Source organism: Fonsecaea pedrosoi, assembly GCF_000835455.1.
Source record: "Fonsecaea pedrosoi CBS 271.37 unplaced genomic scaffold supercont1.7, whole genome shotgun sequence".
NCBI classification, from domain to species: Eukaryota; Fungi; Ascomycota; class Eurotiomycetes; order Chaetothyriales; family Herpotrichiellaceae; genus Fonsecaea; species Fonsecaea pedrosoi.
The window spans coordinates 963,588-991,260 of NW_013550609.1; the positions used below are offsets into that span (position 1 = coordinate 963,588).

Consider the following 27,673-nt stretch of genomic DNA (forward strand, 5'->3'; position numbering starts at 1 on the left):
CAGAGTATGAGATGAGGCATGGGCTGCTGGTAAGCACTTCTTCGACTTCAGCAGTCGGTGCTTTTATGGATGACCATTGGTCAATCTGCTGAACCCGCCTTGCTTGTGCGGTGCTTACAGTGTTTTGGTGAAGCCGAGCCTTGAAGATCGGGACGGCTAAGCTATTCCATTGATAGGTAGTTCTTTTGACCAAAATCACTATTGAGACTGTCATGTTGTGCATCATTTAACTTGTCAAAGCGTGAAGCAGTAGCAGTCTTGTTGACGAGCCTCGAGGATCTCGATGTAATGGCACGACAGAACTTGACTCCAAAATAAAATTGGCAAGGTTACAGAGGCATAGAATGATTACCACGCTAGCCCTTCGGTCGAGAAATGAACTATGGCTCGGAAGCCCCTTGAGATACGTTGCATGACAATGCCTAGTCATAATCGATGGCAACGATGGATTTTACCACTAAACCACCAGTGCTGTTGCTGGATGTTGAGGGAAATATGGAAAATATAAAATATATTACACAAATTTAGTGAATTGGAGATGTGGTGGGGGAGCTACAGAGAGGAAAAGTGGGGTCTGGCCTTGCGTTACATGGCGTGCATCCGAACCCTAGCACGTAGGTGAATTTCCAAGTCGACGCCGTGGTGGTAGTACCTCTCGCCAGATCCTTTATGCCTACTCTCTTCCCTATAAATAGGTTCCCCATCTACGAGGGTATATGCAGTACTATCCATATCCTGCGCCTCTTGTAGAGCAGACAACATGGTGAAGACGTAAGAAGTACTTCTGGATACTTCTGGTTGCTTGAGTGGCCAGTTACTTGTACATGCCTCCTACTTCTGCACACCTACATCAGAAGGCTCTGGCAACAGATTCATTCTTTTATCCCCGAGGGTTGGACAGCTCCGAGAGTTCATGCAATCACCTTTTAAAGGAACCCGAGGTTGGTTCACAAGAGGGTCGAGGACAGAAGCACTTCCAAGAAGAGACCGTTGGCTGCGATTATGCAAGTACGTAGCGTAGTTGTGCATCCGTACTACGAGTGGGTAGCCTTGTGATTTACTACACGGTGGTGATCCATATGAACCTGCCTTTTTCTCGTGATGAGGATACGACGCTTCACGATCGTTAAGAGATGCCTCTGTTACATTGAAGATGCTCTTGGACTGGGAAATGAAATGAATGTGTCACGATGAGCCATGCCATGCGGCACAGCTGTTTTGATTCTCGGTAAATTTTCTCGACTGCCCATCTACGAGATACGTCTCTTCGATTGACATGGCCATATGCCTCACCAAACCTGTGGCTGGCATGATTATGTTTCGGATTTACATCAGGCTGATCAAGGTAGTTTGTAGTGGCTCAATGTGGGAAACTCGATGGAGTCAACCAAGCAGGTGAGCCCTACCTCGCACTTGACGATTGCTAGAATTCACCCCCCTCATCGCCGCCACCACCGCCATAGGCAAAGCCATCCTCATCATCTCCTTCGCCGCCATCAAAGTAGTTCTCCGCGTTGTAATCATCGGCTTCGCCGTCGTCAGACTCCTCGAACTCGGAATCCACGGGCTCGTCGTCGTCATCGTCGTCATCGTCTCCTGCCTCCTCGTCGCCGTCTGCGCCGTTGTTTTCCTGCGGATCGGGGACATCGTCGTCGTCTTCATCTTCGTCCTCGTCGGACTCTCCGCCACCGCCGGACCCTTGCTTCTGCCGCTTCCTCTCCTTTGCGCGAATGCTCTCTATCAGAGAGCGTGCCTTTTTCTTGGTCGGCCCGAAATCGTCTTCGGCGTCAAGACCGCGCTTCTCGCGTGATTCGGTCTCGCGGCGCCGACGCTTCTTCTTTGCTGCCTTCGCCGTTCGTGCGCGGCGAGACCCGGAAAGGAGCGGATCCGAGTCGTCGGTGTCATTGCCTTCATCGTCGGCAATCTTGGCCGAGGCATCTTCGCCTTCTTCGTCGTCTTCGAGGACAAGGACATCTCGCTTCCGCTTCAGTGATTTGCGATTCGGGGTATTCGTCGCCACGTCGATATCCGCCGACAGCCAGAGCGGACTCTTCTTTTCCGGGTCGAGGAGGGGCCAGAGTTCTTGTGGAAAGTATTTCAAGGCTAGAAGTTGATAGGAGATTAGCCAGAGTCTCTCCTACATCCTTTGTCCCAACCAAAAGCTCCGTTGCGTCCCAGCAATTTGTTGTAGAGTGGTTTAGTGACGTACCATACTCTCTCCCACTCCCCTTCAAGTCCGGTAAAGTCCTCTTCTTCTTGTGATATTTGGCCGTGTACTTGTCCTGATCGTTGAACGGATCAAACCCCGCGCGCTTGAGTGTTGTGCCCGTCTTTTCATCCGCAATGCTACTGGGGTCGAGGGTCGCAAAGTACGGTCCATTGCGGGTGCGGGTGCGGAAGGATAGGTAGCGACTGACGGCAGCGAGTTCGCGGGACGTCGGCGGGCGAGGGACGGGGAGATCGATATCCTGTAAAAGTTTTGAGAGCGCCCCAGTCAGGACTGTTTGTCTGTGAAGGTGGTTTTTGGTGGTAATGTATCTTGGGAGAAGGGTTCAGGGGCAAACGGTACTGGAAATAGTGCCTGTGGCTTTTTCTCGGTCGGCGCGAGAGAAATGTCGTCGTCGTCGTCAAAGTCCAATTCGGGAGGCAGGGGGCCTTTTCGACCGCCTCCACCACGTCCTCTTCCCCGTCCACCTCGCGACATCGTGGTCTGTCAGTCGAGGAGCATCTGTCACGCGACGTTGGAGTTCATGCTGCAATGTGCTAGCCGGAAGTCTGGAAACTGAGAATATTGGGTGCAGAAAACAGTGGTGCTAATCCTGGCAGTTAGATCTCTATGCAAAGAACTTCGCAACAGAAAATCGGTCGGCAGAATTTGGGGGAGGTGGGGCAGTCACATCACCGCCTTGACGAGGCTGCGCAAGGCTAAGCTCTCCGCATCATCAATCACTGAAAATTACGACGAAGCCTCTGATCCGAGTACAAAAAGCCAGATACATATAGCCCACTATGAAACGTTGCTTTTATCTACAGCGGAAATATGTACTATGCAATGCTAATCTAGCCATCGTTCCTCGCTGTAATCAACGAGATCGGCCACTCCATCCACACCGACCAGTGAGGTCCGAGGTGTGAGGAAATGGCCTCAATTAGAATGCGACCAGAGTCCCCCACGGCCCAACATTCTGTATAAAATGTCATCAAGGCTGCAAAGTATCCCAGGATAATCAAGGCCTCGGGTCTCCGTTGGTTGAGTCTTTCGAGGAAGTCGGGTTTGAGCTGTACGGGCCACGCCATTAACCAGCGGATGGTTGTGTGTCTTTCATCAGGCACTTTGGATACCGCAAACGCCCATTGCAGCCTCTCAATCGCTGATTCGTATGCGTCCCTTGATTGGTCTCCCAGGTCTGGATTCGTGTTTAACTTGGACAAGTCGAGGCAAGGCTGAGGAATTTGGTAAGGTGTCTCAGGCTGTTGGATTTCGAACATTGTTTTGAGTTCGGTCTGCTTCAGATATTGGTACCAGTCTTTGATGATGAGTTTGGGGACGTTGCGCATAAGCATGACGCAGTCGATGACGTGGTCGAGATACTGGTTCGAATCTAGGCCAGCCGTGCGAGAAGGGTCGGCGAGGATATGAACCGCAAGCAGCAAGGAAAAGAAGAGAACAGCGCCACAATTTGAGGCGTTGATGTCCCTCTCTGCGCTGTTGAACTTGTTGAGAGCCAAAGTTTGTAGTTCCGTAGATGCAGTATGGTACCATGTGGCGTCGTCAGGCTTCGTGTATGCGAGATGCAGCGCCGAGATTGCCAACAGCTCGTGCATGAGGAAAGGGAAGGATAAGGCCATACGAACTACCGTTCCTTGCCATATATACTGTACAGGTCCTTCGGCGTGGAATGTTTTGTATGTGGAAGTGAGGAATTGGTGCAAGAGTTCCAGATGCTGCATATTTAGGTTCGGGTCAAATGGCCCAGAAGGCGTAAGGACGGGTACAATACTGGATGGCTCGTGACCCTGCGGTCCTCGCTGGTCTGGAGTAGACGGCTGAGATGCACGCGCAACATTAGTTTCCGTGGCTGTGGCCTTCGTCGATGGAGGGGATGTGCTTGAAGCAAAGTTGCAGCCCAGCTCCGCGGTCTGGCAATTGATACATCGAGGGCGATTTTCATCACACTAAGTCGACTTTCAGTAACTGGTTCAAGTGCGGTTTCCGCAACGTCCTGCTCTCACCTTGATGTGCCGTTTTTTGCAGGCGAGACAGCCATTTCGAGACTTTTTGTGCGGTCTTCGCGGCATTGGGATCTTTTGTTCTCACAGCAACACAGCGATATTTCAAGGAATATTGCCCAATGAGACGGATATCTTGTCAGGCAGAGGATGCAGGGACGAATCGACTCGGGCGCTGTTGAGTAGGATTGGACAGCAGCCGAGCTGACCGTATCCGAAGAGAAATTGCGGTTGCCTGAATACCTCACGAATCTGGGCCTGCATATCGTCTACGGCCAAACTAGGAGTTGGAACCAGTGCTGAGGCTGAACAATAGGTGTAGTTTATGGAGCACCATTTCCAGTGTATCGTCTGTACAGAGATCGTCAGTAAACGAGGTTGTGTTGGTGATGTATTGGGGGGGGGGGAACAATGGAGGTGGCAAACCCTACCGCTAGTGGGAATTCAGAAGGCTTCTTTCTGCGGAGATGGACGATTGAGATGTGAAGAGCCAAAATCTCAGCAGTATAGAGTCAGCAATAATCGGGGTCTACTTCCAACTCGGCAGGCAGTAGGACAATGGACAATGGCATCGCATATGGAGGTATTGTTGAGGTCGGAAATGGGTTGGGGCGGCACGCAGAATTCTCCAGGTAGCAAAGGCAACTTCGCTTCTTACATACCTCGAATGTATTTTATATCCTTAACTACATTAACTCCAGTTGTCGGACACTTTTTCATCGCATCGTTCTGTTCGTCAGAGAGCATGCATTAGGATTTCAGTGTATTCGGTGCTTGCCATCCCCTTCGGCGTTTGATCCTGTCATCGCATGCCCGTCCGACGACCTTCTACACCATCCCCGACCAAGTCAACATGTTAGCGAACCTCTGCTTCCTCCTCTGCGGTTAGATTCTGTCACCTGCGACGCTAGTTGCAGTTTCTCAATTTGCCGCCCCCGAAGTCGTTCACCATGTCAGCAGCAACTTTGATTGTCCCTGCGCTGATCACTGGTTCAAACACAGTCAAAACTGGATTCGGGCGTATCAGCCACCACCGGTCGCGTATTCATGACCGACAGTATCTACGCTCTGAATGCACTCCCGAAGAATATACTAGGTTGGCACTGACACAAGAAAGAGGAGCACATAGTCAATGCTAGTCATCCAAGAGATAAACAACCAACAAGACAACAAGGGCCTAACGAGTGTACACGATTGAGAGAGCAGCGAAGCATTGCAGCACGGGAGACACCTGGACAACAACCCAACAAAGTATACTGAAGCCGAAGCATCTTACAGCAGGACCCAAAGAGGACCGCGCACAAGGTCAATGCCTCCATTGAGAGGGACCAGGTGATGAGTGTCTTGGCTGGGTGATCATGAAACTCTCTTCGTTTTGGTCGCAGAAAAGCACCTCAGCGCAGCCTCGGAGGCTGCTCGTCGTTGATTGGCTCCAATGATTTTTCTGTCCTGCCAAGCTCCTCTTCCGATTTTCATGCCATTGACTCATCTCTGTGCTCCGTGATGGGCAAAAGCGTAAGATTCTTCAGACCGACTTGTCCAAATCCAAGATTACCATCCATCGTCTCTTGTCCCTACTGACTTGGTGTTCATTTCCCGCGACATCAAGCACGTCACCTGGTGAATCTAGCTGAATACAGAACCCTCAGACTACCAGCCTTCGTCAAACATGCCCGGCCGCTCAGAAGTTGCCTATTTCGGGGCTGGTCCCGCCCCTCTTCCTACCCCTGTCATTGAGAGTGCCGCCCAAGCATTTGTCAATTTCCAGGACACCGGGCTCTCACTGGCAGAAATCTCGCACCGTTCTCCTACAGCAAACAAGGTCCTCGCCGACGCCAAGGACGCCTTGGCAACTCTGTACGATATCCCCACAGATGAGTACGATGTGATGTTTATGGAAGCAGGCGGCACCGGTGAATTCAGTGCCGCCCTTCAGAATCTGGTGGGTTGTTGGATTGAACGTCGTCGGAGAAAGGCCGTGGCGGAGCTAGGGGAAGGCAAGGAAGCCGAAGTCCTAGAGCGGGTCAAGAAGGAGATCGAGGCAGAGTTGAAGGTTGATTACCTGGTAACCGGGTCATGGTCTCTCAAAGCCTGCCAGGAAGCTACGAGACTCATCGGTGCAAAATATGTCAATGTTGCCACTGACGCTCGGAAGAGCAATGGCGGCAAGTTTGGGAAGATCCCAGATGAGAGCGAGTGGAACCTAACACCAAAGGGGAGTGCATTGACTTATTTGTGCGACAACGAGACTGTCGACGGTGTCGAATTCCCCGACTTCCCCAAAACTTTAGAGAACACCAGCGGGAATGAGGAAGAGGACAGGATCGTGGTGGCAGACATGTCGAGCAATTTTCTGAGTCGAAAAATCGACGTTCGGAAATATGCAGTCATCTTCGTGAGCCAACGATTCCATTTGTGTCCCTCAATGCGGTGCTAACTATTATCAGGGCGGTGCTCAGAAGAATCTCGGTATTGCCGGCATTACTGTGGTTATCATTCGGAAGTCCTTGCTCAGCCTCGTACCACCTCCAACATTCCTCCACGCCTTATCCCCTGTGATCCCGACCTCAGGATGTCTGCCGCCCATCATGCTCTCCTTCTCTACCATTGCAGCAAACAACAGTCTCTACAATACACTTCCCATCTTCAACCTGTATGTTGCGACGTTAGTCCTGCAGCGTCTCGTTTCCACATTCGGCTCTACCAAAGTCTCTGGTCAGGAAGAGGTGGCCAACCAAAAAGCCAAACTCTTGTATGAGACCCTTGATTCTCACCCAGAGACGTACTACGTCGTGCCGCACAAAAGCGCAAGGAGCCGGATGAACATTTGCTTCCGAATCATCTCAGGGCCGAAAGCAGGCAGCGGAGAGGTAGTGCCGGACGAGGCCAAAGAGAAGGCGTTCTTGACCGGTGCGGAACAGCGCGGGCTCCTCGGCCTCAAAGGTCACCGATCTGTTGGAGGTATCAGAGCGAGCAACTACAACGCCGTCTCACTGGAGAATGTACAGAAACTAGCTAGCTGGTTGATTGAATTTGCCGAGTCATGACCTGACATTGGTTGGCCGGGTCAAACATCCAGTAAGGAGAAACATGACCGATTTCGAAGTTTGACGGTCCTCATCGACCAGACCGGCGGTCGGAACGCTACCACTAGACATGAAAAGTACTGTTGTTTATTACGAATGAAGAGAATATATACAACGAGGTCTTGATTCTGACTGACGAACGGTGCTAGTACCAGTTTTCTTTAGTCAATGCTCGTCGTTCGAAATCTAGCAGTGTTCAGGCCGATTCGATCAGAATCAAAGTCGCTCGCCGCGGGTGCGACTGTTGAAGGCCTGGCACCAGGATAGTGGACAACAAGAGTGATTCAAGATGGTACCCTGCCATTTGCGAATTGTCATTGGCCTCTGTGTATCCTGCAACCTCGACCCAAGAGCGGAATAATCTCCTCGCTCGCCCAGGACGATTCCGATTGGGGCGGGATGACCCTAAGTAAGCGATTCTTATTTTGACGTGCCGGCACAGGTACCTAATTCGGTAAAATCATATTGTCCCAGGTCTCTCTCAAACATGTCACGAAGATACTTCCGGAGTCAAAAAGATCCTTGGTGGGAGATGACCATTTCTTACAATCTAGGACGTGGATACAGTCGTTGCCTCTGCCTCGCCAGGACCCAAAACTTGACCATCAACGCGTTTCCAAAACTACTCCTCTCCGTCCGAACACCAGGTTTGTCCCACATTGTCACCAAGTACACTGGCCAGGACTGCTGGATCAGGCTTGATATCCGCAAAGCCGGTTTTTTGAGTCGCCTCCATTGGAACCGGCGACTACAATGTCAGGAGGTGGGTGCGGCCCCGCCACCGCTTGCGCTCGCACCACCGCCTCGACTCCCACCAGGAAGCCGGCTCTTCAACGTGGCCGCCGATGGCATAGTCCTACTGACCTTGCCCACAAAGCCTGATGGCTTGTCCCTCCCAGGTGTGAGTTCAATTCCTGGGGGCACCTTCCCGTCGATACAAAAGGCGACTCCGGCCACGAGGACATCCGCCGTGTGGGTACCTGGTTGGGCCTTCGGGGCGCTTGTGTGAGACTCGCCCGGTAGCAAGACGGTTTTGGAGTTTGTCAGCCTTGTGGAGCTCACGGAAAAGGCCGATCCGTCATAGTCGACAATCTAATATGTAAAAACGGTCAGCTTTGAGCGTCCTCTCCCGGAAGCAGTGTCTTCCGCGCGCTGGACGCGAGAAGTGGAAAAGTGTGGAGGAAGCAAAACTTACCTTCGGGGTCCCTGGGACGACTGGCTCAGTCTCTTGCGCAGAGAATACGTTCACTGGTTTCTTTTTGGTCAGGCGGTCTTGAAACCATTGGTTGGAGGAGTCCGTGATGGCTTTTGATTCCGTCGAGTTTATTTGCAGCCCCCGGATCTTGGGCCCCGGTCGCATGAGGTATTAAGCCCGCCAAGATAACTCCCGGCTGGCCCCAAGGAGAACCCTGACCAGGGGAAGCAAGTCGGAATATGCCTAGACACGAATCCAACAGTGTACCCCATTGTTGACTTCGCTGATTAACGGCTGTCCTGGAATTTGCCGCTTGACCGCTGACCTCTGCAAAGGCTATCCCCATGGCCTGTTCAGGGCGTCTTAGCCCGGTTGCGTTGTAATGTTTCAAGGGGAGGGACAAATGATCGAAGTCAGCGTTTCAACTCACCGCCAGAATTTCCATACCACCCATGCTGTGGCCGACGGCTACCCAGTCCCTCCCCCGCACTTGTGACGCAACGGCATCCAAAAGCTCTGGGCGCTGTGGAGCTGATGTTCAGACTGACGTTCGCTGGGCTGAGCGGCGTGGTTTGCCATCCCACCTCAACGACTTCGACCGTTTTGTTAATTAAGGGCTCGAGCAGTTGATTGAGTTCTGTCGCCCAGCTGGTGCCATTTGCTCCGATGAACGCGGACTCAGAACTGTCCAACCCGTGGATAAGAACGACGCTGGAGGCGATGGTGTTAGCCCAAGCAGAACTATCGCACCACCAACGCAAGGATCGACCGTCGCGATGCGCCCCCCGGGAAGGGGGGGGCCCACTTGCACAATGGGTGCTTCAGGGTTTGATACTAGCGGACGGGCGGTCGGAGTCAAACTCGACGCGGTCGAACCGCTAGGGACTGCAGGTGCCTGTTGGACGGGAATCGCCGTTCCTTTTCCTTTTGATTTCTAAAATAAGCTCGACATTTTGGTAACAGATGAAAACAAAGAGGGAGTTGAGGCTGGAGTAAAAGAGGAGGGAGTGCGAGGCAGTTGGCCCTTTTTGTACGGCTGGCGACCTTGGCGATGCCTGTCTTTGAAATTAGGACAATGGTACTACGAAGAGAGGTTTCCCTGAGACCCGACCCGTCTTAGTTGTATAGAGCATGTGCAAGTGCTGTGGACGACATGAGGGCTGCGGCATCCAAGAATGGATATGGACAACAGCCTCGATCTGCCTCTTGAGACTCTAGTTTCCGCCCGAGTCCAAAAATAAGTCGACATGGACCAAAAAGCTTCCCCTTTCCTAGCCTGTACTGCGTGGGAGAGTAGAAGAACGATCAAGTGAATGGCGCAAACCCCATCAGAGAGGCTGGATGAGAAAGAGAGGGAGGTTTTGCAGGGCCCGGAGACCCGCCGCCGCAAGAAGACTCGGTCGTTCGTGTCTGATTACATGTCGCATTGTAGAGGCTCGGGATCAGCAATGTCACAATCCCCATTCCTCGCTAGGGCGCGACCGGTTAGGAGCAGAGGCATCGCGGGGCACCATCCCTGTGAACGAACAATAACGGCCCCCCGGGGGGGGGCGGGGGTAAGGGGGAAAGGGGGCGAAGACAAAGGGCATGGGATTTTTGGACCTCTGGCAATGCCGTCTCATGTCATCCACCTCTGACCTTAAACGTAGTATGGAGAGCTAGAAGATGCGGGATCGGGATCTATTAGATGGCCTTCGTGTGGCATCGAGGGGTGACTTCTACATGGGAAACTTAGCTAGGTCTAGTCGCCAAGCATTGTTGTCTGACAACTTGCATATATTCTCGCCCATTTAGTCGTGCCAAGAAACACTAGGGGTTAACATAAGTGGAGCCTGGTGGACCTTCCAATGGTACCTTACATACTTGCCCTCCTTGTAGGGACCGCGATATCATATTCTCCGGAGGATGGATGCGTCAGCCACCGAGGTCATGGTAGGGACACTATTCGAACGTACCTCTTTCCACCCACGCGCCCGGAAACCAGAGCCGACTGAAGGATTCCCTAACACAACTAATTTGGCACGCATTGTAGGTATCTCGGGAATTCCACAGTCAGCCTCCTGTGTACATCTTTTTGATTTCAGTGCAAGTGGCGCGCATTTTTTCCCACCGTTTGGCTTAGCATTAATCTTGGCTTCTCTTGGCTTGTCATGACCTAGATCTCTAACGGCTGGAGCAGCTGTAACACGGGGGGTTTTGCACTCGTGGTTTAGTGGAGGTCCTAGTTGCGGATGTAATCAATCCCAATGGATAGAAAGATATCGGGTTTTCTACCAGATGGGCATGATGATCAGTATGGCGGGCAAGACCACGACCACGGCCACGGCCACGACCGGCACCAATATGGTGACGGTGATGGTGGGTTATCAGGGAGACGACAATGGCTATGACCAGCCAGAGTACTCGCCGCACCACCATGGCCATTGCTAGTTGGCTCGCATATCAAGTCGAGGAGGCACACCGGAGATGATACAGGCTGGTCGGCTGCATTTGGATTGGTTCACCGGCGCATGTTTGTAGATGATTGGAAGACGAGTTCTGCATGCAAGTACAAACTCCCCAATCTGAGGCACTGATTGAACTTGTTTGTACTCACTCGATGCCCACGCGGGCCGCCGGCCTCAGCCGCAGGCGGAGTCCCATATCGCCTTGGCACGCCAAGCCCGGCCATCGGAGGGAAAAAATGACCCCCCATGACAGAAGGTGGTAAGACTTTTTTGTCATGACATGCTGTTCCACCACCAGGCTAAGTCTCTTGCCTGGGAGACAGTTCGCTTCCTCTCGCAGCTTGCCGGAGTTCCACAATGCTCGTCTCGAGCCGCATAGCTTTGGAGAAAGATGACCGAACAAGGCCGCGACAGATCCGCCCTGGTCCTCTACGGGACAGAAACCGGCACGGCGCAAGACCTGGCCGAAGAAGTCGGCCGCACCCTTGAGAGACTGCATTTCCGGACCGATGTTCTGGGGTTGGACGCCGCCACACACGGCCTTCTCCACCAATACACCCTCACAGTCTTCGTCGTCGCCACCACGGGACAGGGTGACTTCCCCGAGAATGCTCGGCGGTTTTGGACCGGCCTCCTCCGCAAGAAACTCGCCGCCACCACGTTGGCTGGTGTTGACTATGCACTCGCAGGCCTGGGGGATACCTCGTACCCCAAGTTCAACTGGGCCGCGAGGAAGTTGGACAAGAGGCTTCGTCAGCTGGGTGCTTCGCCACTCGTCGAGCCGTGCGAGGCTGATGAACAGGGCGACGAGGGCACCGATGGCGCCTTTCTGAGCTGGATACAACTGTTTCGGGAGACTGTATTGAACACCTTCCCCCTCGCAGACGGTCAGGACCCAATTCCCAACGATGTTCTTCTGCCGACTAAATGGCGCCTGGAACGGGCCTCCGAACACCCCGCCGCGTCTGGCGCCTCGTCAATCGCCGACGGCAACCATCGGCCTTCTTCAACTACCACTGGACCCAACGCTCCTCCGAATTCCTTCTCGGTATCTTTGGAGTGTAACCAACGAGTCACCCCGCTAGATCACTGGCAAGATGTTCGGTTCATGAGTCTCAAAACCTCGGCAAAAATCTCTTACATGCCTGGTGACGCGCTCGCCATTTCCCCGCAGAATATCGCAGAGGACGTGGAATCTCTGATCACCCGCATGGGCTGGCAACGTGTCGCGGATGTGCCGATCCGCCTTGTGTCAACACGACGGTCGACTTCGGCCACAACTTTGGCCGGTCTTGCAAGCGATGCGATCTTCCGCCGCGCCCGTCTCACCCTCCGAGCCCTTCTGACCGAGTATTTGGACATCAACGCCATTCCCCGCCGGTCCTTCTTTGGCTGCATCGCAAACTACACCAGCAACGACATGCACAAGGAGCGACTTCTCGAATTTACGGACCCGCAATACCTCGACGAGTACTACGACTACGCGACCCGTCCCAGGCGGAGTATCCTCGAGATCTTGCAGGAGTTCGACTCGGTGCATCTGCCTTGGGAGGAAGTCACCAGTATCTTCCCGGCAATGCGCCCGAGACAGTTCAGCATAGCGAGCGGTGGACTGTTGAAGAGCACCGAGGACAGAGCGACCAAATTCGAACTGTTGGTCGCCATCGTCAAGTACAGGACCGTCATCAAGCGCATCAGAGAGGGCGTGTGTACACGCTACCTGGCGCAATTGCCGGCGGGGACCACGCTGCAGGTCTCTCTGAAGACGGAAGGTCGGTTCTCCAGGGCGGGTGAGTTGGCCGACCAGAGCCACATCCTCGTCGGTGCCGGCACGGGCATCGCGCCTCTCCGGGCACTCATTCACGAAAAGGCCATGCAAGACCAGGTCTCGGGCCCGACGGCGCTCTTCTTTGGCTGCCGCAACGCGAGGTCAGACTATTTCTTTCGCGACGAGTGGACCGCGCTTCAGACAAAAGATCACCCAACTGCCGGCCTCGAAGTCATCACCGCCTTCTCCCGAGATCAGACGTCCAAGGTCTACGTCCAAGATCGGATGCGCCAGCGAAGCCGCTTGATCTGCCAGTTTCTCAGGGACAAGGCCGCCACGGTCATCGTGTGCGGATCCTCCGGCCAGATGCCCAAGGCTGTCAGGCAGGCGTTGGTCGACGCTCTTGTCCAGCAGGGCAAGAGCACCGAGAACGAAGACAAGGCTGTGAGCGGACAAGGAATGGTTCCTGTCGAGGAGGAGCCGATACAGACCGAAGAGGATGCGGAGAAGTACCTCGCAAGACTGGAGAAGGTGGGCAGATACAAACAGGAGACGTGGTAGCAGGGAATTCACGTTCTTCTTGTCCCATGTCTTTGATCGGGATCTTGTCTGTTGGTCGAAGATGTTTACGATTCCGAGCGGGAAGGCAAATACATAGATATTTTGCGGCTCAGGACAACCGTGGTCGTCCGACCCGTTAAATACAAGAGATGCTGCTGCGTACACTCCTCTCTCGAAGGAGTAAGTAACATTCCTCCTCAGATAGGTCGTCGTATCATGCCCGATTTCATTAGGAAGCAGAGAAGCAACCAGATTTCCTTGATCACATTATCAATCGATTTTCCCCCCCTTCCCAAAATAAAATAAAACAGCAGGATTCCCACACCAAGAAAGTCATTGCTCTCTCCAGGTCAGCTTGACAATCATTTGAGAAAGAAAACTTGGCAACAAAGTTTCCACCAGCTAAACCCGCACGCTGGCCTTGTCCTTTTCACATGCACATCCGTTCTTGCCAGCCGCGACCTCGCTGGGCGTTCTGGCGTAGCTGGGTGGGACGTCGAGAGCCGGGTTGCGCACGAAGAAGTTGCGCGGCCGGAGGAGCAGCGTCATGGGCTCCGCGGGCATGACCGGGAAGTCCTCCGGGGCCGGGAAGTGGGTGATGCCAAAGGTGTGCCATAGCACAATGTCCTCATTGTCGATCTTGGCCGTCGGGTTCGCGGCGATCCACTGGGGCAGGCCCATTGACGGTTCGCCCGAGGTTTGCGGCACGTGGCGTCCGGCAGGGTGCACTTGGTCGTCAGAGTCTATTACCAGATGAGAATCGTTAGCAACCGATTACATATTTCGCACGATGTTAGGTATGAGGTGGGTGAAGGGCAAAATGGAGGCGTTGGCCCGACGGGAGAGAAACTTACACTTCGTCACATGCACGGCGTGTCTCGAGAAGCCAGCCCTCTTCCACACCAGGGAGCCTTCCTTGGGCAGCAGCGTCGGTACCTCTCTGCTCACCAATTTGTACGACACGGGCTTCTTGGAATAGGGGTTCAGCTTGTTCTCGTTGCACATGTCCCAGGTCCGCGAGCTCGATCCATTGTAGTCCGCCATGGCCTCCTTGGGGTTTGTATACTTTGTCCGCTTGGCATAGAAGGCATTGCCGTAGAAATTTTCAGCAGAACCTGGTTCACCGGCACCCTGGGCGGCGTCAACCTGGAATACCGTGTTGTTGGGCCCGTCGATGTTTGGGTCGACGCGCAGACAGAACAAGTGTTGATGGTTGTGGGCATTGACACCGGGATACACTTCGGTGCCCCATCCCTTTGTGTCTTCACCGGGGTTCATCGCATAGGTGTTGAGAATACCGGTGAGTTTGATCTCGAGCTGGACGGTGCCGTCTTGGTGGAAGACCCAGTAGACGCAGTACTCGTAGTTTGCGGCGGTAAAGATGTGGGAGATGATCAGCTTGCGGGCACGAGTCACGACCACAGAGTCGTCTCTGAAGTCGGAGTGCTTGAAAAGAATGCCGTTGTCTTCTTCGTGGATGCAAATTGCGTTCTTGATCGTTTGTGCCGCGCCAGCCTTGTTCACAAACTCGGCGTCCATGTAGTGAATACTGCCCTTGCAATCACAACCCAAGCTGAGTGAGTTGGTCATGTATCCACCACCGTACTCGCCCAAGTCAAAGGCGTGTTTGCGTTGATGCGGATGTTCGGGGTTCCCGTAGGGAACAACCATTTCTGCAAGTGAAAGCCGGTAGAAAATGGGCCGGGCCTTGTTCTCTACCTTGTCGAAAAAGGAGATGTTGTTGAGGACGATGCCCTCTCTGTAGTTGAAGCCTACATGGACGGACCAGTTCTGCCATTCGATGATGCGGCCATTGATTTTGAAACTGACACCCTCGGGCTGGGTGATGTTGATCGGCTTGAGGTCTGTTCGGTAGCCACCGATCTCTTCGATCGACTTGACATGGTAGTTGTTCGGTGGTGCCTTGCTCAGTGGTCGCCGAACCTTGGGTACGTCGATGTGGATGATCTTCTGCTTGTTTGAGTCGTAGATAGGGCAGAAATCTAGGGGGTAGGAGTACTGGGAGTCGTCGACGTGTGGTCGGTAGTACATCAGTGCCTGCTGGAGTCTGACCGAGTTGCCGAATCTCTCGTCGTATCCAATAGTCCAGGGATCACAGTAGACCTTGTGCATTTCCTCGGGCGGGATGCCAATGAGGCCGCACTGCTCAATGACACCGGGGTCCTTGCGTACGACATGCTCGACGATTTGAAGATCTTCCATGGTGATCAGGGGCTGCACATCGGGAGTGTGTTCCCATTTGATCACCTTGCGCTCTGTGAGGTCGACATGGCCGTCGAACACTTTGCCCTCGGGCGAAATGACCACAATATCGGCAATACGGTGTGGTTTGGGTGTGTGATCGGGATCAGCCAGCCATTTCAGCATCTGAGCCTTGGGTGGCTCCAACAGCGTGACGGCGTTGTAGTACAGCTTGCCATACTGTGACCGAAGCAGGGACACGGCTGTCTCGATCTCAAGGGAGGAGAGCGGATCGAATGGATGGGGAGGAGCAACAGTGTTGGAGACCTGTTGAGCCAACTGCTTCACACGCTCAAGAACCATGGCTGATGGTCTGAGGGTATTGATGGACTAGACAGAAAGAGAACAGACAACGCAATGCGACAAGAGCAGAAGTTGGGAAGAGAAAGGAGGGGAGAGCTTCAGGACCCAACAGATATATATGTGTTCGTGTGCCCGTTGGCGGCTAACCTGACCTTCAACTCCTCACGATTGAAAAGGGCAATGCTATGCTCTAGCCGATACCAACAACCCAGGCCTAAGCATCCAGAGCTCGCTGTCAAATGCATTATACCACGAACGATAAGCAGACAGTGGCCGATAAGGGTCTACGAGAACGTCTTGCTACTCGCCAGCTTCGCGGTCGCTTTCCTCTTTTCCGCATCTGAATCCGTCCCAACTTCTGACTGGCCTGGCAAAGTTTGCCATTTGCGGTCTAGATCTTACTCCACACTTGGAGATCAGAAAGAGAAGGCGACCACGAGCAAGAGATATCTAGGGTTGTGCGGTGCTCAGCGTTTCGGGTGATGGGAAATGGCTGATTTCTACATACACACAGAGGCTCGAGGACGCGGGACGAGGAACGAGGCAACCCACAGTGGCCCGATGAGAAGAGCGCAGAGACAATGGGAAACAGCTCTCTGGCCGAGCAAACTCCTCGCACGTAGATCCAAGTCCTGCTATCTCAACGAAACCGGGTTGTTGACTGAAGCCTTTATGAGCAAGGCTGTGCTATATTGGATACAAGGCTGCATGTCCTTGACGAGAGGCAGCCCTTGGAAAAAACGTGAATGTGCCTGCGCTGTACCAACCAGGCGCTCTCCAGCGTGGATTGCCTTTTTGCCAGTTCCCTCATTTTCACTTTCTGCACATGGCCACTCCAATTTTCTCATATGTACAATGACCGTTCACTTGGGCCACGCTCTTTTCTGTTGGGTGTGTCTCGGCTCACTCCAGCACTTGGTCGTGAGCAGAGGGAGAGTCGTTTTGCTGCCGAGGTCGTCTAGTGGTGTTCCGACTTCTCCTCATGACCATGACCGTGCGACTCTTTCAGAAACAGTTGTTCGAAGATAACATAACCCGTGAACGCGACCACGGCGATTCCAAATCCGGGGAATGCTCCCTTAAACCGATTCCATCTCGAGAAAGGTCCGGTGTATCGCCATGCCTCACTAGGCACTTGTCAGGTTTTGTTTCGCCATGATCTGTTGTCTTGCTTACTGTCTGCTCCATGGATCTCTCGCCCGCCACTCTTTACTTGTTGCTGCATCGGTAAAGGCTTTCATGCTGAAGCCGGTTGGGTTGCTCGGAGGCGCCATGATGAATCGCGAGGCGAGGTAGATAGAGTAGGACTAGGAGCAGGCGGATGTTGGAGCTCCAGAGCCCACGTGGGAGTTGTGTCGAGGTGAAGCCGAGTTGGTATCTTGAGATGAGAGCTTGATGGTGGTACAAGATCTTCGGCCCAGGAAAGCAATGGGCAGGTGATGACTGAAACAGCTCTGTGGTTTGTGAATTGTGTCTGACAGCAGTTTTACGAGGCAATAGAGGCTGCTTCAACAGTCTTTTTGCGGCCAAGCGTCAATAAAAGAATTGCCAGACACTTATTTATTTAGCACTAGCGCAACTGCGGTCTACACTTCACTCTACTACGGCCGCGCATTCGTGCCTTTGATGTCGCGCTTTGGGGCCAGACTTTGTCCCGCCGCATATTGGCCATCGAACTTGCACCGAGTCCTGCGCAAATCACAAACACCAAACCATGATCGCTCAACAACCTTCTCTCTCGTAAAGCGGATGGCAGCCTCGACTTTTACACTCATGGGCCAGTCACCCGCTTCCCAATAACCAGCGCAACAGCAAATCTTCATATTCCCGCAATGAACACGTCTGAAATCACACCATCTCCTCCGCACTCTCGATTGCCTCTAACTCCATCATGGCTCCTCCACGTTATGGAAATCAGTCCATAAACGGACCTTATCATATCCAACAAAATCACCTTCAGTCCCACGCGTCCTCACATCAACATGGCGCCCTACCGCCTCCCACTCACCTAGGCACCCCGTCCTTCGGCGCCGCTGGCTCCTCCAACGCCAGTCCGTTTGCTTTGACCGGCAACCTAAACAATGGCTTTGAGCGTGGCATGCTCGATGGCGGCCTTCTTCCTAGTCAAATGGCTCAAATGGGATTCTCTAGAGGTGGTCCAGTGCAGGGTCACCAAGCCTACGACGGGCTCGGGGTGCCTCTGGAGAACAAGGACGATGCTAGGATCCGCAATGTCTGGAAGCATAACCTCAAGGAAGAGATGGCGACGCTGAGACAGCTAGTGGACATCTACCCGTACATTGCAATGGTAGGCGACTGTCTTCGGTCATGGTCATCCGTAACTGCGCTCACATGGATTGTTTAGGACACCGAATTCCCAGGTATTGTCGCGCGGCCCATTGGCCAGTTCACCACGAAGGCCGACTATCACTATCAAACGCTACGGTGTAATGTTGATCTCCTCAAGATGATCCAGCTAGGAGTCACTCTTTTCAAGCCTGACGGTACCCTACCTCCGCCCGACGCCGCTCCTTCGCAGAAATCTCAGTTCCACCAAAACGTCCTTCCTACGCCTTGCACGTGGCAGTTTAACTTCAAGTTCTCTCTGGAGACTGATATGTATGCGAGAGAGTCGACGCAAATGCTTTCAAAAGCTGGCATCGACTTTGAACGGCACGCGAAGCACGGCATCGATCCCAATGACTTTGGTGCTCTGTTGATCAGCTCAGGTCTGGTGCTGGATCCTGATGTCCATTGGATCTCTTTTCACTCAGGCTATGACTTTGGCTACCTCATGAAACTCATGATCTGCAAGCCCTTACCTGAAGACGAGGTCACGTTCCACAAGTATTTGGAGAAGTTCTTTCCCTCCCTGTTTGACATCAAATTCATCCTCAAACACGCCGGTGTTAAGGGACAGGTTAACAGCGGACAACCTCTCACCCAAGAAGCGGCGATGATGGTCCAGCGCATAATGACCAAGTCCGGTCTTCAAGACATTGCAGAAGAGCTGGCAGTGGCAAGGATCGGACAAGCACATCAAGCGGGCTCGGACTCCTTGCTTACTGGGCAAGTGTACTTCAAGATGAAGGAGAAGATCTTCAACGGCACGATCGAGGAGGACAAGTACCGCTCACAGGTTTGGGGACTCAATGCGCAGATGCCAACAGGTGGAAATACTGCCGGTGGCGGCGGTGGTGCAGGAGGGGCCATTGGAGCAGCTCGCGACTTCAACACCCCAAACATGAATGGCGCGACCTTTTACAACCAGAACGGAACACCGACAACCCCACAGACCGGTAACATCGGCATGGCAGGTGGACAGGGAGGAGGAGGACCTTCGTCGCACACGCCTGTCCCCTCCCATACTGGCAGTGCCGGGATGATGGGGTCCATGACACCAGGAGGATTTGGCAATTTCCAATACCAAAAGGCGATGAGTTAGGGGCCCTCCCCTCGAGGTCGTCGCCTGCGTAGAGGAGGCAAAAGAGGACTGGGGGAGGTCTCTAGTCACGGTATTGGTCGTGACGCAAATTCTGGTCTTGATCCGGCGCCTGTTCTGAGCCTTGATTTCGCCCTGGAGACATTTCAGCAACCTTCGAGTCTGTTGGATCCTGCTCCTGGGACTGGATTCTGGCAATTCCCTGCACCGCCGCATTTTCACCTTCTGCCTTTGCACCCAGCGCAGCAGTTTTATCAGTCCCAGCATTGGCAATACCCACCGTTACTTGTACCTCCACCGCTGGAGCCTTGGGACTTTTGGAGTTGAAGATGCTTTGATTTGCATGTATCTGTGTACTCTCCACTTTTATCTCACTTTCCGTGAGCAGTCGCTCTCGGTCCACCTTTTCCTTTTCTCTGCTGGCGGCGTGGAAATCAAAATCAAATCGAAATGGTAGTCGGCGTTCCTGTTCTTGTTGCTTTCTGGCTCCCTTTTCGGTACTCCTGGACCGGGGCGGGCGCCTTCATGCTTTGGGTATGTACGGCAGATGGACGGGGGGTTGGGTAGCGGGGCGCGATAATGGGGTTGAAGGATTGGATTCAGAACCGGGACTCGAGAAAGTTCGGGAGGGAGAGGCGGATGGAGAGGGGAGACGAGAACGCAGAAAAGAAAAGAGAGAGAGAGAACAAACCAGAAAAAGGAGAAGCATGGGACAGAACAAGTGATTGAATGATGCAATGCTAGCCTGCGGTCATGCGGCTGGTGTTTCAGGGCATGTGTGTTGTCTGTCTTTTTACGTCTTGTGTATTCAATTCACCGTTCCTTGTCAAGACTTGGTCCTCTGGAGTTTCCACGGTCGTGGAACTCGAGCCCAACCAAGCAAGTACTGTAGGGTAGGTAGGTAGGTACCTCGTGCTTAGGTAGGTGTGCTACATAGAAGGAGAAAAAGCAGTGGAGTCGTCTTGTCTGTGTACACCAAATTACCGATAAATAACCCCTGTCCTTTGTGTGTGTGTGTGTGTGTGTGTCTCGCAGGCAGTCAAGTAGTTGAAACAGAAACAGAAACAGAAACGGATAGAGAGGAAAAGACATTTTTGACTGCCCCCCAGAAAAAGAGATTCGTGTGTATATAGATATACCTTGTATATATCCCCGTGCCCACCCGCCAACCAGACTTGAGAGCCGATCCATTTGCTTCTCTCTTCCTGTGCCAACCGAAAATCCAAAATTGAACGCCGGCCTTGTCTGCCTGTCCGCCTGTCCGCCTGTCTGTCCGACCGTCCATTAATGCCCGATGAATGCTCGTAGACCTTGCCTTTGAGCCGTTCTCCTCAACGTATAGATTTTCGTGGGTCTTCGTCCCCTTCTTCCCCTTTCCCGGTTCAAAAAGGTCGAGAGAGGTGTCTTTTCGTCTTGATTGTGGCGGATAGTGCGATTGATCTCCGTCGTGGAATGTTCTCACTGTCTCGTAGCGCCTGATATCCGTCCGCGCTCTGGTGATATCCATTTCCATAGTCTGACACTGTCACTTGTGCGCCAGAGGCCAGATACTTGACTGTGCCGTTCTTGATCGTCTTTGCTGAGTCCATAGTCGGTAACGTTCAGCTGCCCAAATACTTCCTCCATCCATCCCTCCAAACACTTCTTTGACCTTCGTCCGCGACCCCGGGTCTTTCGCCAACTCTGAATCTTTCCCATCGCGCGTCTCTTCCCGTGCCAATGCAGATGATCGTGGAATTTTCAATCCATCCCAGAATCCCCTTCTGTGGCCGGTTTGGCAAGGACCCCAGCGCGGGCAAGTAGGATAGTGTCGTCTGATTAAAGCCGGCAGTCTCATCACCCATCTCAAAATGCGCGGAAGCAAACGAGTAGATGTCTGAGAAAACTCGGGGGAGCAGGGGAATCTTCGAAAGGAACCCCCATTTCTGGTTCGTCGCTGGCTCCTCTTCAGGCAAGGCGGGAATATGTGGTGACTGAGAGCGGCGTTGTTGAGAGGTCGGGCTGAGTGGGCTGGTGGGTTGCGACTGTGAAGAGGGATTTGGCGGCAGATCAAAGACGTGTAAGGTCGATTTGTCCGACGTCACGGCGAGCATATTGCAGTCAGGGGAGATGGCTATGCTGAAAATATAGGCCGGGTCCACTCCACGACGCAGTTCTGCTATCTTGGTACAATTTGCGGTCGAGAAGACACGAATCAATGTGCCCGTCTCACTGGCAGTAGCTAAGAGTTGTCCGTCCCTGCTCAGGTCCATCGCTCGCAAGGCAGACGTGTGCGCTGGGATGATGCTTACATTGCCCGACCCCAGCTCCACAAGCTGTACTTTTCCTGGCGACCGGCCGGGGAAAGCAACAATCCTGGAGCCCAAACAGCATAGACCCAGCGGATTGTCTGCAGTTTCAAATATGGCAGTTCTTTCAGGAGGCGAGGAGAACTTATAGAGGTTGATGCTATTCTGGATGGCGATGGCGATCCACGACTTGGTCAGGCGAACTCGTAGCACGGCGGTCTTTTGCTCCAGCGTGATGGCAACTTTTTGTTTCGCGTCGTCCCATATCATAACCTGCCAAATATATATCAGTTTCCGGGCTCTTCATCCAGGTGTCTCACTTCGTACTTTGGTCTGAGGCCATCTTGGGTTCTTTCCACCTCCAACCAAGGCCAGATAGTTATATCGCCCCAGCATTTCAGCTGTACCGATTCCGGCATTCAGATCTATGGCGTGGATTAGAATGTGAGGGTTCGCAACGCGTCGGAGAGATCGTACCTCTGGAAGCCTTGAGTTCGCAGGGATCCGAATTGAAAACTGGAGAGAACATCAACATTCGCCCAGACCATTACACGGGTCTGAAGGGGTTCCCTGTACATACCACAGAAGCCCGAGTCGAGGCCAATGGCGAAACAGCTCGCATCGCTGTTGAACGAGGCTGAAAGCGCAATCGGCCCAGCAGAGTCATCGATGACGGGACGGGTATTCATGGTGCAACGGGGATTCAATGATCGACAACAATGCAAGCATTGTGAGTAGAGATAAGCAGGGTGCGGTCAGGGATTGAATAGAACCAGTATGGAATTCTGGAAGATTTCCATGATGTGATGTTGGGTAACGATGGTCCTGAGATCAGCGCCTGGACATTGTTGTCGGTTGTGACCATAAAGAGATGACGCAGGTAGACATCTGGAGTGTAGTGCGTAGCTAGGTACTTAGGAGCCCAATGATAGCCAGAGCCAGAGCCTAGGGGTATTTGGTAGGCGCCTATCCCACAAAGGAGCACTGTACGAGTTACTTGGGAGGCAGCTTAGAAAGAGCTTAGGGGGCACCGGGGCGTGTGATGGGCAGCTCGGTTAGGCTCGCTAGGCGCTAAGCTTGGCGGATCTGTGGTCTGTGGGTAGCCGCACCAAACAGCGACATCATTTCCCGCCTCTTGTGGCAAGCATCAAGCCCCGGGCGACCCTTTGGGCCCCTAAAAACATGGTCCCTGCTGATTATTGATTGCAACAGAGGCCAATTGGTGGTGATGGTGTGGCTGTGTCATCCGAGCTCATCCAACATTCTTCCGGAGTTTGAGAAAGATGTCATGACCTGCCCACGCGACTCAATTTCTGAGGGATCAAATACCCACGAGACCCCGACTATAACCACATTCATACTCGGTACAGTCTTTAGCAATAGTATACCGGTTGCTCAACAGAGTCACGCTTCAACAGAATCCGGATTACCCCTCCACGACGGTGATATCCATGTCGACTTGAGCTGGCTCTCGACATCCAACCACAATGAGTTAACAGAGACTAACAGTAACTGACGGCAATGTCATCAAGAGCTAGCGAGGAGAGTTATCTCTCACCAAAACCATGGAGATCCGGGGATCCTTGGGGATCGGGAACGACACTGCCAGGCACTTATCCGCCCTCGCCCGAACCAAATGAAGCTGATCGGTCTGGGCCTCAATCACTATCAGCCGCCGTCAAGGCTCGAAAGGATGAGTATATCCGGAAGAAGTCGATGAAAATCAAAGTCGGTACTTGGAATGTTGCTGCACTCAGTGGAACTGATAAGGACCTGGGCGCCTGGTTTGTTGGTGGATGTGGTGTCAAGGGCCTCTCGCAGAACTTATCAGGCCTTTCGGTCGATGACAGTGATGACGACTCTGACAGTGACAAGACCGTCGAGTCCGTCGAGGCCCAAGAGGAACGTGTGGCAAGGACAAGGAAGAGTGTTACCGTACCACTGCACGATGGTCCGGCAGAGGCCCACCACGAGCAGATCGACCTGTACGTGCTAGGACTACAGGAAGTCATCGACGTGACTTCCATGACCGAAGCCATCAAACCTTACACAGACCCCAACCCTGCGAAGAAGTGGAAGAAGTCATTGCGAAGAGCTCTGCCAAAGGGTTACAAGAAAGTAGCCGAAGAACAACTCTTTGGCTTGCTTCTCCTCATCTTTGCTTCCCCGGAACTAGCGCCCAGTATTACTTCAGTCAGTACGACGTCGGTCGGAACTGGTCTGATGGGTTACTTCGGCAATAAAGGTGCTGTGGCCGCGAGGATCGTGGTTGCAGAGGCCACCAAACTCTGCTTTATCAACTGTCATCTGGCCGCTGGCGCGGACCAAGCAGCTTTGGCTCGCCGGATCTGGGATACCAGTCAGATTTTGAGCAAAACCCGCTTTTCTCCGATCACAGACAGTGAGGTCATTGAGCCCAAGGAGGAAAGGATTGGAGACGAGGACTTTGCATTCTGGTTTGGCGACCTCAACTATCGCCTGGACGACATTCCCGGTCAGGACGTCAGGAGATTGCTTTTGCTGCACACACAGAACGAGTACGACGTCCAAAACAAGTCGAAGCGCAAGATCGACAGTGAGCTGGGTTACATATCTGCCTCGACAAGCGACTCGCAACTGCCAGCTCCGCATCCACGTTACGAATACAAGGATGCAGAAAGACCAGCTAGCGAAAGCACCGCCGAACCAGAACTAGACCCCAAATCTGACCCTGCTTCTCTCCATACCACTCTTCAGTCTTTGCTGGCACACGATCAACTGCGCGCGCAACAAAGGCTAGGCAAGGCATTCCACGAAGGATGGCGGGAAGGAGACATAAATTTCTTGCCCACATACAAATATGATGTGGGTAGTGTTGGGATGTTCGACTCGGGAGACAAGAAGAGAAGCCCTAGCTGGTGCGACCGGATTCTGTACAGAACTCGCCGTGACAAGGACATATATGAGGAGAGGGCCAGACAGCGCGAAGAAGCTCGTAAGAAGGATGCTTCGATGAGGGCCCGCGGGATCGACGAGGCCAATGCAGAGCACGACGTCCTATTCGACTACGATCCTGATACAGATGGGCTTGCGTATGGTGATGACTGCGACGAATACGACGAGACACAAGATGTGCTTCACGATGCAGAACTTGTACAGTCGCACGAGGAATATGGAGACATGGTTGAGCTCAACAACTACATCTCACACCAACGGATACTGTCATCAGACCACAAGCCACTGAACGCGGTCTTCACCATATTGTACGACGCCGTTATACCAGAATTGAAGGCAAAAGTACACCAGGATGTTGCGAAACAGTTGGACAAGGCAGAGAACGAGGGCCGTCCGTCGGTAACAGTGGTAGTGGACAATCATTCCGAAGAGCCAATACCAAACGCTGACGGTCCGGCAGACATGAATGTCGTACACTTTGGTGAGGTGCGTTATGGTGTTAGGAAGACGAGAATGGTCACCATAGCGAACACGGGGCAAATCAACGCCACGTTTTCTTTTGTGGAACGCCCACCAGAACCTGGCAGAGGTGTGCATGCTGTACCGAGATGGCTCGAACTCAGCGTCGAACCTGGCACTATTCATCCATCCGAGCGTGGTGAGCACAACGGCACACGTGAAATCGTCCTGTCCCCGGGTGAAACCACTGTTATTGACCTGACTATTGACATCTGGGATGGCGAGTTGGTACACGACTTGAATGAGGGAGAGGCAGACCTCGAAGATGTGCTTGTACTCCGAGTCGAGAATGGTCGAGATCACTTCATACCCGTCAAAGGCACATGGCTTCAGTCATCGTTTTACCGTACGCTGGATGAATTGGTGCTAGCCCCTGAAGGCGGTGCCCGGCAGTTCCGACAGCACCAAAAAGCGAATGGCTCAGTAAGCGACACAGAAACCACAAATTCAGCTGCACATCACTCGGCACCCAAGGAACTGTATACACTCACCGAGATTCTTCCCATTTACATTGAGCGTTCGGCAGCTGAATGGGGGATGTTACACGAAGGGGAAACGCCGCCGTGGCAACGTGAGAATGGAGGAGCGTCTTGGCCTTTCGGCCGTGACACTTGGACCTTGCCCGAAGGCGAAGAACGGTCTGAAATGTTGGCCGGAGTCAGGGAAGCATTGGACACGGCAAATCGGTTGGACATGAATTTCAACCTCGACATACCGAGCATTGTTCGACTGGAAGTGCTCGCCGAAACACTGGTTTCCTTCCTTCAATCGTTGAGAGACGGAATCGTCCCTGCTGGGCCCTGGGCCGAGGTCGAGAGAAGACTGAGCACTTTGGAAAAGGGAAAGACACAGCTGACACCACAAGAGATTCAGGATATGGTCATGGATGCAGTGTCTTCTTCTGCGGTGCACAGCGTGTCGCTGACGTTTATCACCTTCTTGCTCGTCAGAATCGTCAACGAAATGATGATGAACAGTGCTCCGGCGCCTGGATCGGCCACGCCGACCACGCCGACCTCGTCACATCGCACCTCCTTTGGGCGGTCGAGGGCGTCCACCGTCTCCACCGACTCCGGACATCGTCTTTCGACAACCACGTCGGAAGCACCCAGTAAGAGAAGCCTCTTCCCGGCACTACGTCGACGGCGCACAAACAGCGTGTCGTCTTCGTCTGCGAAGTCAGAGGCGGGCACGGAGGTGGATGGGGCGGTTGCGGTTACAGAGCGACGAAAGAAGCTTGTTGACGCATACCTCGAGGTATTTGCGCCCGTGGTCTTTCGGGCTGAAACCGAGGCAAGGCTCAAAGGGAAAGACAAGAAGGCGTTGGATGCTCGCAAGAAGCGAATCCTCGAAGCGTTTCTCAGTGAGAAGCAATTTTGAGGGTGTTGATATCTCGTTTTTGGACACACCTTGGATACAGCACGAGACCGGCAATGCATTAGATCCGTACGATATCAGATAAGAGCCCTGCAATTTTTGGATCTTCCTGTTCTTCCAAGAATTGGGTTCACACTTTCATGGAAACTATGCTGTGTATCCTCCGTAATAGAGAGTCAGTGCCACCACAGAATAGACCACGGACGGGAGAGCTTGGTATGGTGGGCATTGGGCTCTCGACCTTGCCCACGACGAGGCTGGACCAAGTAATTACACTTGTACGAGGGTCACGATTAAGAGAAGAGGATCCAACGACCGAGACTCAGTCTGTTCTGCATGCCATGCGGAAACCTCAACTGGGAAATACCGTGAATCACACTGCAAAGCCTCGTATACGACTGCCTTTCCCGTGCAACGAGACTGAGTAGGCAAGACCAATACTGGCACGTGACATGGTACCCAATCTGGCATGGCGTCAACCGCGCAGCCTCGCCAGGAACGACATGACGTCATAGCTCTCCCATCAGCGACCGTCTCACTATCCTTCTTTCGATGGCCTTATTCTCTCATCTGGTGTCATGATGCCAGTCAGCTTTTGCAAAGACGGGAAAAAAAGTCCCTCACTCGCTCGCTTTGTCAGTGCCACTGCTAGAGTCAGTCCCACGCCCCCACATCCGACTTCCACTCTGCACCCTCCAGAGCGAAGCGGCGTCCTTTCGGGAGAGAAGGCGATGTGAGCGGTTTTTGGGAGGGTCTGGTACTTGCTAACTAGGCGGGTAGGTAGGTAGGTAGCTCGGTAGGTATGATAGGTAAGGAACAATACCGCGAAGAAATGACGTAGATTTCTTCTTTGGGTCATGTCCACAATGCGGCGAGGCGAGGCGATTGGGTATCTACCTACCGGCCCTCCCTGCGAGATTATGTATATGTACGCATGGCATGAGAGTACCATGTGGAAATGTATGTGTGTATGTATATATATGACTCTATAAACTCCCTTGCCCGTCTGTCCAGCGGTACATCAGGTTTTTCACATCTGCAAGCATTGAAATACATTCCATTCCATCACACTAATACTCCGGTGGAAGACCATTCGAACCGACAGTAACTCCAATAATACTACCTACCTATTACATACATACATAGGTACAAAGAACTCAGACACCTCAACCGCCAGACATCACTATATACGTTCCTAAACTCTGAACTCTAAACTCACACACACACACAAAGAGAAAGAGAAAGAGAAAGAGAAAGAGAA

General features: G+C 53.0%; 10 protein-coding genes across 10 annotated transcripts; 4 read left to right on the plus strand and 6 right to left on the minus strand.

The window, feature by feature from the left end:
* Positions 1-1,423: 1,423 nt before the first annotated feature.
* On the minus strand, positions 1,424-2,704 carry Z517_10412 (uncharacterized protein; the record flags this gene model as incomplete). Its single annotated transcript, XM_013424024.1, has 3 exons — positions 1,424-2,103; positions 2,210-2,508; positions 2,565-2,704. The coding sequence occupies 3 exons, from the start codon at positions 2,702-2,704 to the stop codon at positions 1,424-1,426; spliced, it is 1,119 nt and encodes a 372-aa protein (XP_013279478.1).
* A 356-nt stretch (positions 2,705-3,060) lies between these two features.
* Positions 3,061-4,299, minus strand: Z517_10413 (uncharacterized protein; the record flags this gene model as incomplete). Its single annotated transcript, XM_013424025.1, has 2 exons — positions 3,061-4,176; positions 4,234-4,299. 2 exons carry the CDS (start codon positions 4,297-4,299, stop codon positions 3,061-3,063), a joined length of 1,182 nt encoding a protein of 393 aa, XP_013279479.1.
* Positions 4,300-5,899: 1,600 nt separating this feature from the next.
* On the plus strand, positions 5,900-7,277 carry Z517_10414 (phosphoserine transaminase; the record flags this gene model as incomplete). The annotated part of the gene is made up of 2 exons (XM_013424026.1): positions 5,900-6,625; positions 6,678-7,277. The coding sequence occupies 2 exons, from the start codon at positions 5,900-5,902 to the stop codon at positions 7,275-7,277; spliced, it is 1,326 nt and encodes a 441-aa protein (XP_013279480.1).
* Positions 7,278-8,072: 795 nt separating this feature from the next.
* On the minus strand, positions 8,073-8,676 carry Z517_10415 (uncharacterized protein; the record flags this gene model as incomplete). Its single annotated transcript, XM_013424027.1, has 2 exons — positions 8,073-8,408; positions 8,512-8,676. The coding sequence occupies 2 exons, from the start codon at positions 8,674-8,676 to the stop codon at positions 8,073-8,075; spliced, it is 501 nt and encodes a 166-aa protein (XP_013279481.1).
* Positions 8,677-11,349: 2,673 nt separating this feature from the next.
* Z517_10416 (uncharacterized protein) lies at positions 11,350-13,287 on the plus strand (the record flags this gene model as incomplete). Its single annotated transcript, XM_013424028.1, has 1 exon — positions 11,350-13,287. The coding sequence occupies one exon, from the start codon at positions 11,350-11,352 to the stop codon at positions 13,285-13,287; it is 1,938 nt and encodes a 645-aa protein (XP_013279482.1).
* Positions 13,288-13,689: 402 nt separating this feature from the next.
* Z517_10417 (uncharacterized protein) lies at positions 13,690-15,852 on the minus strand (the record flags this gene model as incomplete). Its single annotated transcript, XM_013424029.1, has 2 exons — positions 13,690-14,030; positions 14,142-15,852. The coding sequence occupies 2 exons, from the start codon at positions 15,850-15,852 to the stop codon at positions 13,690-13,692; spliced, it is 2,052 nt and encodes a 683-aa protein (XP_013279483.1).
* Positions 15,853-16,810: 958 nt separating this feature from the next.
* Positions 16,811-17,126, minus strand: Z517_10418 (uncharacterized protein; the record flags this gene model as incomplete). Its single annotated transcript, XM_013424030.1, has 2 exons — positions 16,811-16,979; positions 17,029-17,126. The coding sequence occupies 2 exons, from the start codon at positions 17,124-17,126 to the stop codon at positions 16,811-16,813; spliced, it is 267 nt and encodes an 88-aa protein (XP_013279484.1).
* A 617-nt stretch (positions 17,127-17,743) lies between these two features.
* Positions 17,744-19,297, plus strand: Z517_10419 (uncharacterized protein; the record flags this gene model as incomplete). Its single annotated transcript, XM_013424031.1, has 2 exons — positions 17,744-18,160; positions 18,218-19,297. The coding sequence occupies 2 exons, from the start codon at positions 17,744-17,746 to the stop codon at positions 19,295-19,297; spliced, it is 1,497 nt and encodes a 498-aa protein (XP_013279485.1).
* A 1,598-nt stretch (positions 19,298-20,895) lies between these two features.
* Z517_10420 (uncharacterized protein) lies at positions 20,896-22,271 on the minus strand (the record flags this gene model as incomplete). The annotated part of the gene is made up of 4 exons (XM_013424032.1): positions 20,896-21,855; positions 21,910-22,007; positions 22,060-22,098; positions 22,163-22,271. 4 exons carry the CDS (start codon positions 22,269-22,271, stop codon positions 20,896-20,898), a joined length of 1,206 nt encoding a protein of 401 aa, XP_013279486.1.
* An 832-nt stretch (positions 22,272-23,103) lies between these two features.
* Positions 23,104-26,415, plus strand: Z517_10421 (uncharacterized protein; the record flags this gene model as incomplete). Its single annotated transcript, XM_013424033.1, has 1 exon — positions 23,104-26,415. One exon carries the CDS (start codon positions 23,104-23,106, stop codon positions 26,413-26,415), a length of 3,312 nt encoding a protein of 1,103 aa, XP_013279487.1.
* Positions 26,416-27,673: the final 1,258 nt, after the last annotated feature.